Source organism: Helobdella robusta (genome assembly GCF_000326865.2).
Source record: "Helobdella robusta unplaced genomic scaffold HELROscaffold_4, whole genome shotgun sequence".
NCBI lineage: Eukaryota > Metazoa > Annelida > Clitellata > Rhynchobdellida > Glossiphoniidae > Helobdella > Helobdella robusta.
Genome location: NW_008704902.1, coordinates 5,722,111 through 5,730,192, shown reverse-complemented (window position 1 = coordinate 5,730,192; position 8,082 = coordinate 5,722,111). Strand labels below are relative to the sequence as shown.

Sequence of the window (8,082 nt, the reverse complement as noted above, 5' to 3'; positions counted from 1 at the left end):
TGATGATGATGACGACGACGATGATGATGTTGATGGTGGTGATGATGATGATGATGGTGATAATGATGATGATGGTGGCGGTGGTGATGATGATGACGACGACGACGATGATGATTATATTGAGACCTGACATGTAACACTTACAAATTGTTTAAAAATAACTCGAGACAAAAATGGGCAAAAATAAAATTCGCCGCTTGCACTTGCAAAATGTCACAAAGCTGATCAAAACCAGGTAAGGTAATTTACGTTCTGTGAAATAAAAAAAATTAAGCACTTTTCCGAATTTTTAAAAGTTTCGTTCGCGTACATCTGTTTCATATGTTTCATCTTTTAATTGGTTATTATACTTTTGCAGAATTAAAAAGACCAATGAAAAATTTGTCCTTTTAAACGTAGCCTGTTCAGCGTCTGCAACCGTCGATGAAGTTGTTCCTGTCGTGTCCCATCATCTTCATCACCCATCATCTTCATCTAAGGAGACCCGACTACCAGACCATGAAAAAGGAAAATGTTGAAGATTCTGTATAAAATATGGTAATATTATACTTGGAAATCATAAAAAGAAGATCATTAACTTTAAAATTTTGCAATTTTATCTCCCGCCGAAACTGAAATTAACGGAAATTAGCAAAAAAGAGGCCATCAGCTTTAAAATTTTAAAATCATCCCAACCGCAAATTTCTGAACCCCCCACTGCTCTCATGTTGAGAATTTGACTTATGGTAATAAAGTTAAAAGTTTAAGCGTTGTGTTAGACAATTTTTTAAAAATTAAACGTTTCTTATATCAATATTGTAATAAATAAGTCGTACATGCAGTTTTTTTTAAACAAGTTTAAAACTTGATGTGCAAATTGACCAAATTTGATGAGTGAACTTCAATATATTTACATATTTATCTAGTTATCTAGAGGCTTAAAGTTCCACTTCGATTTTTTTTCCCTGTGCCCTGTATTGGTTGGTTGTTGGTTCACCAGCAGTACTTTCATCAAAATAATGTTTCCCTCGTTGTACCTTCTTGTGTGGTTCAAGTAATGACTTGACGTTAGAGTTTTTAGTTGATTTTTGGCGACAATCATTGCTTGTTAATAGCCGAACTCTCTGTAATTTTCAAAAAAAAATACCTTTGTTAAGCTTTTCAGCGGACTTTACTAGATACATATCTTTTGTCTGCGTCGCTTTATTTAGTATTTAGAGCGTTTGTTTGAGATAGTAGATTGCATCAAGCAATCAAAAAGACTAAAAACCTATTTAGTGATAAAGTTTACAAACGCATTTGGCGCTCCCAGTCACCCGGCACCTTCGAGTTGCGCCCGACCATCTTGCCCCCTCCAGGATGTCATCGACAGTAAGCACTGCCTTTCAACATTATCCTCATTTTTTTATAATTTGTTATACTTGTTTCTATGTATTTTTTCTATATTTTTTTAATCCAATTAAATTTTTGGCGTAGCAGTTTACAATTTTGTACATAAAGCAGTTTACAATTTTGTACATAAGAAACCGAACAAAATCAAAATTTTGATTAATAATTTTTATTTCAACATTTTATTTGATTCATAATTAAACCCACTAAACATTGGAAATAATAAATAATGTAAGATGATTCAACAAGCCACATTATCATAACTTGAGTCACAAGTGGATGCACATAATTAACGTTTGAGTCAGCACTCTGGCGATTATACTATTCCAGAGGGTGGAAATACGATCAAATTTTATTATTTAATTTAAGTAAAAGCAGCTAAATTTTTAATTAAAAAAATGTTGTCCACCATATAATTGAAATTAAATGTCGTTTATCAATTCTTGCCCTTGTCCGCCCTCCATGGCAGCTTGGAACATGGCACCCTGCTGGAAAATGAGCCTCTTTTTTTCCATCGTCGAGTACGTGCGTCTCTTTCCCTTGAACATGGTTGCTGTCAGTGCCAAACATAACACTACCGTAAAAAAAAGTAAATATTTCCTTCAATATTCTTCACGGATTCAGTTGATTCTTGTTTAAATTTCCTTAATAATAAGTTCTTTAATAAGTTGGCACAAAATTTTTATTAGCCTCACTTCTTGCGCTATAAAATTCATGGTGCAGCAACAAATGTTACAAAAGCTCATTTACTCCTTCGTGTTGAAGAATGTTTATTTTTTTAACATGAAATGTTAAAAATGTAATTTTTATACTAAACTGAACTAGTATTTGTCATAAAAATTAATTGTTATTATTAACTCAGGAGAATAATTTTTTCTCTCTTCTATTATTTGAGAATTATTAAATACTTTTGCATAATTTCATCTATGTTCATGTTTTCATCCTCTTTATTAGGCGTGATGGCCTGGTCCTGTTACGCAGTAGCCGGGTTCAAATGGGACAGAAGTTTCTTCGCCTATTACATGCTTTGCCTATAATGCATCGTTTAGTACGTATTCAATTATGCGGTTTGTGTGTTGTTGTGTCCACTAAATTTTAGAAGAGCGTATGAGGCCTTCAACCTTTTTGTCATTTATATTTTTGTTGTTAGCATCGTAAATTGAAATTTCGTCTCGAAGAAAAATTTGCGAATGAAATTTATAAAAAGACTTCAGTTAAACAGCGGTATATAAAGTCCAACTGTTTCATTGATTGACTGATTTATTGCTTGCTTGTAAACTCAAAGCCGACGTCTGACAGTTTGAGGTGTTTTTCAATATTATTATTAGCAACTAGCGAGTAAAAAATGAAACAAATATTTATTTATCTGACGTTTACAAGTTCACGTTTGAAATTCAATACCACAAATTTACCATACATGTCATGTTACTGAAACAAAACCAGAAATGAGAAAAGAAGTTATTAAAGCTCACCCTGACATAGAAAAGCCAAGATGAAGAGAGATGTGGTGATGAGGAAGTAGAAGGCGTACCACCATTTAATGACGTCCAGGCAGCCGATCTTGTATGGGATCAGTTTGTAGATATGCTGAAATATTTTAAAAATTTGAAACACGTGTTGAAACAATTCTAATCAGAAATATACGTGATAAAAAATTTTAATAGTCAGTATTGTTTGAGATAAACAGATTGTAAACACTCACGCTGTAAGATGTTTTCCACTCGCAGGTTATATTCACAAATTCGGCATAAACTTTGTTGCAGCAACTCTCCGGAATGGCGATAATTTCTGCAGTTATTTCGGTCGTCCACTGCACGTAGAACCATTCCGTGTAGTTGAGGTTCCCACAGCAGGCGTATGTCTCCTGGATGGAGTTGATGAGGCTCGCCAGTTCTGGTTTGTTCTGATAATCAGCCATCACTTGGAAAAATCCATCCTTCATCGGTCGAGAAATTTAAATTTTACTATTCTTATCATATTATATTATACTTGAAAACTAATATTACACATTTTAGAAAATTTTATGTTGTATTCGCTTATTTTATACAATGTTTTGTGATAAACTTTCAAATCCACAAATAGTTTTGTCACCAATAACATTTCTAGTCTAAATCCTGACATCATAAATCAATAAAATGTCTATGTTTATTTAAGTAAGTTTTTGTTTAATGTATAGGCACTTAACAATACTAATCAGATATTTGTATGTATGTTTGAATATCTGTACAAACGAAAAAGTATGTACGTCAAAGATGTAGTCAACCGTCATGTAGCAGTAAAAGACGACGAACGTGAACGCAAATAATATCAACGAGAGCGAAATATCCCAGATTAGAAAAGTTTGAAGAGCAATGGTCGTCGACTGTCTGTAATCGGGCTGATCCTCAATATAATACAGCAGAGAGCCGTAGATGCTGATGAAAGCCATAATGCCGCTGAATGTGGCCAACTCGCCCGTCAGTTCGGCATTCTTGAACTCAGGAAACAGTTGCGTGTATTCACCGAATTCGAAATGAGCCGTCAAGTTGACTGCGATTGCCGAGATTCCAGCGAGGAAGATGAGAAATTTTGTGAAGACGATGACTATGCCGTGTCCTTCCTCGTAATCGTCAATGCCTATCTGGTTACCTTCCATCCTGGATTCTTAGCAAACCAGTTAAATTTTTGAAAAAAGCATCAACTTTATATTGTTTTGTTTATTTAATCTCTGACGTCGTTTTAGACAAGCTAATTGCCTGTGAAGCAATGAAAGTTCATTGTTAGTAAAGTAATGGTTATATAAAGTAAACAAGAATATAGATCAAACTGAAATATTATTTTAATGTTATTAACTTGGGAAAAACTTCAAGAGGCGGTCCTTGGTCTCCCTCGGCGATTGTGAACTGCATCTTCTTAAGCTCGAAATACGTTAAACCTAATAGATTTTGAATGTCATGTTACGTATCGCTTCCAAAAATGGTCGAATGTAAGTTGAAGCATATGCAAATTTGTGATATCTTAATTTTTTTAATTGAACATTTGAATGTTATCAATCAATAATAGATTGAAGTTTGTAATTTCTTGATTTGTAATTTTTTTTAATTTTAAATTTTGTAACATTGACTTTACGGTGAGTAAATAATAATATTATAATTCATTGCGTCTAAACATTTTTGTATTTTCGTCCAAAATTGCAAAACGTTTCTTTCTTATGACATCACGAAGTTTATAGAAACAAATTTATTTTATTCCAAACTAACAGTTGATCAAAACCATTTAAGTTTTTGCGATTAACATACACGCACTAAAATATATACCAAAGTATAATAATAATAATAATAACAATGGGCGCTTCACAATCGTCGTTAAATTCCCACGGCGACCGGGGTCATGCAGGTCAAAGTTCAAGGACAAGAGGTTTCGGCGATGGGGTGGTGTGCCGGAAGAGAAGTAGAGAAGATGGCAACGATGAAACAGATGATTTGGAAATAAAAAGGTAAATTAAACGGGGTAATAAGATGCCGATATTGTCTTCTACTAATCTGGCTACATTTTAAAACTATTTCAAAAATGTCGTGCTTTAGCGAAAGTCCCGCTGGCTTAATGTGACAAAAAGAAAACAAATTATTAAAAATTCAAACCTTGACTTGGGGCTATCATTATAACAATGTTAATGAAAGGCTTAGGTTTTTGGCATAAAAACAGATATAAGCTATCATTAAAATATAACTTAGAATTGAAATTATGCCAAATTTAATTGATTTATATTCTTACGTTTATATACTTTGTTTTATTTCTGCATATTTGCATTAACCTATAAGAATTATTATATCTTGGTTACAACATGTGTATTCATTTTTAATCACTCCTGGTGTAAAATAGGCTGAAGCTGGAATCAACGATGGAATACATGTACAGCACTCTCTATTGCAACGGAGAATACAGTGACGTCACTGTCGAGGCCTTCAACAAGCAGTGGCACCTTCACAAACTATGCCTGTCCAGAGTAAAATCTTATAACTCTTTCAATGAATGCACTAATATCAGAGCACTTCAAAGAGAATTTAATAAAAATTAAAGTTGTCTATTCTACAAATTTGAAATTAAAAGGTGGATTTCTTCAAGAATATATTCAAGGGTGGTTGGTCTGAATCCCTTTCGAATAAAATAATATTTAAATTTTCTGATGAGTTGATAACTGAAGAAGGTATTAATTGTCATAAAATTTTGTTTCATATCTTTTTAAACGTTTTGACCTTTTTCAATTTTTTAAATGTTCACAAACTGTTTGATATGTTATAAAATTAATTCATGTGATATCATTTGTCATTCAAGCCTTCTAAAATATTCAAAATATTTTAAAATCTTATTATCACCAAGCTTTTTCCAAAACATTGGAATCTCTGTACACGGGCAACATAGATTTAAATCTATCCAATGCTGCAAACGTTCTGGCTGTGGCTTCCTGGTTTGGCATGGTGGTTAAAACAATTTATTTTTGTATTTCTTTTCTTTTCCAATGTATTTTTATAATAATTTTCCAGGAAGATTTGATGGAACTGTCCACTGATTTTCTAACTGAAATACTATCGTAAACTTTTATTTTTATTTTTCTTTTCAACTGCGCTTTAATGAAATTTGTTTATTTTTCAATTTAAAGTTTTGATACGGTTGTGCAGAACATTGAGCTTTCAAAAAGATATAACCGACCTGAATTGAAAAGTCTGTCAGTCAAATTTTTAGCTTACAACTTCTTCATAAAGCGGTCCCCCAACTTAATCCGAAATATTAAGTTATTATTGTATTTGAATCTATTAATTATTTTTATTGAATTTTTTGTGTCATGTGTGGAAAGAACCCATCCTAGATCACTTGCTATTTACATCTAAACATTTAAATTTCTAGTTGAAATCTCTAATTTTTATACAAGAATAACTTTCGAGTGCGTCTGTTACAAATATGACAGAGTTATTAGAATTTAATTATGAATACGTATTGTTAAACATTGAGACATTGCATTGGACACTAATAACGGAGTCACCCTACCATAATTATACTGGCCAGTGTGGATTTGATGCAGGAAATTTTGACGAGCAAGCACCTGGCGGTCATGAACTTGGAAAAAGACGTTTATTATTTACTCAAAAAAGTTTGCACACTGTCACCATTTTAATTTATAATATTTCATTCACGGTTAACATTTTATTTCATTTCGAAAATTCTCTAGTATAACCAAGACGTTGTTTATTTTTGCTAGTTATATACATAAATATTGAAAAATAATTTCGAAATTACATATATTTTATGAAATTTACAACTCTCGATAAAACTTCATCGCGTTATTATTAATTACTGAAAATTTCTTCTGATTAGCACTCAAAACTACGAGAACTTCAATATGATAATTTCACACCTAGCAAAAGTTCCATTACACATGATACTTTCGGTCTGGGTGGCCTGGTGACATAGTGCTTAAAGTGGCTTAGTGCTGTTTCGCACCGCCTTTAGTGAGCGCTTTCGAATATGACAAAATAATTCTTCTGAGCCTAGGATCATTAACTATATATAGGATATATATATATATATATATATATATATATATATATATATATATATAGGCAATAAATATTTGAATCTAAAATTTTATAGATATGGTGATTTTTCATATTAATGAAATTTATTCTAACAGTGGTTGTTTCTAAAGTTGAATAAAGATTGGAATGGTACTGAACATGAACTGAACTTTGCGTGCGAACAGTTTTTCAAAGGTAGTTTTCAGATTTTTGCATGAGTTCTCTTTTGTTTTTCTATGAGCAAAAAGCTCAAAATTATTCAATTCAAACTAGTTGATCAACTTGTTTCAAATGCTAATAACATATAATTATGATTATAACCAGCAAGATAATCATCAAATACTTAACACTCATTCAGACTTCAAACACTCTGGAACACCACCCTTTCCAGCTGAAACATCATCAACAGAGATTGTCAAGGAACACTCTTTTTTGGAGACTAAAGAAGGATCCGTGTACCAAAAAGCTTTTGAATCTTTGAGGATGGAACACGCCATTTGCTCCAAAAAATTTTGTCAGATTGTTAAAGCCGACAACATCATACCAAAAAGTACTTTAATTTGTATTCTATGTTTTGTTCATCCATCATAATCTGTTTATCTATGTTTATATTCATAAAAATGTGATTCAGGCTGGCAAATGTCCGCTTATGATACACAATGGTCAAAGGTTATAAGCTTATTGAACCACGGAGCGCTATTGTAAGTTGGCTCGTTTCATGTCTTCGTTCATATCTTATCTGCCATGTAGTGGTGGCCAACATTTTTTAGACATTTTAAATTGATTTCTTTAAATATATATTCACTTGGTGTTTAATTTTAAAATCTTGTTTGAAAGGTGTGCAAACACACCATACTCGGATGAACTTTTTGAAAAAACAAGTGTTAGGTGCGGAAGGGATTTTAAAAAATCTGATTTAGTAAGCTTTTATGAATTTGTATAAAAATAATTCCGGTCAGAATTTAAACAAATAATTAACTTTTTGTCTTACTTAAAATTTGCAGTACTGTTGGAGCTGGGTTGGCCTCAATTATGGCTGTGACTTGGTTTTTTCATGGGATCAAAAGTACGAATAATTATCAGAAACATCAGTCATCGTCAAGATGATTAACTTCCATCATTTCAATCATCTTCTTCATCAAGAAATCTCTTCACTTCAATT

The 8,082-nt window shown here is 32.4% G+C and overlaps 2 protein-coding genes across 2 annotated transcripts; one reads left to right on the top strand and one right to left on the bottom strand.

Annotated features, from left to right (window-relative positions):
- Nucleotides 1-1,790: 1,790 nt before the first annotated feature.
- HELRODRAFT_162670 (hypothetical protein) lies at nucleotides 1,791-4,003 on the bottom strand (the record flags this gene model as incomplete). Its single annotated transcript, XM_009024812.1, has 4 exons — nucleotides 1,791-1,921; nucleotides 2,841-2,955; nucleotides 3,071-3,304; nucleotides 3,614-4,003. The coding sequence occupies 4 exons, from the start codon at nucleotides 4,001-4,003 to the stop codon at nucleotides 1,791-1,793; spliced, it is 870 nt and encodes a 289-aa protein (XP_009023060.1).
- Nucleotides 4,004-4,691: 688 nt separating this feature from the next.
- HELRODRAFT_189017 (hypothetical protein) lies at nucleotides 4,692-7,996 on the top strand (the record flags this gene model as incomplete). Its single annotated transcript, XM_009024811.1, has 13 exons — nucleotides 4,692-4,843; nucleotides 5,230-5,353; nucleotides 5,458-5,554; nucleotides 5,728-5,825; nucleotides 5,892-5,938; nucleotides 6,008-6,139; nucleotides 6,412-6,496; nucleotides 6,721-6,807; nucleotides 7,037-7,115; nucleotides 7,279-7,470; nucleotides 7,552-7,621; nucleotides 7,758-7,839; nucleotides 7,925-7,996. The coding sequence occupies 13 exons, from the start codon at nucleotides 4,692-4,694 to the stop codon at nucleotides 7,994-7,996; spliced, it is 1,317 nt and encodes a 438-aa protein (XP_009023059.1).
- Nucleotides 7,997-8,082: the final 86 nt, after the last annotated feature.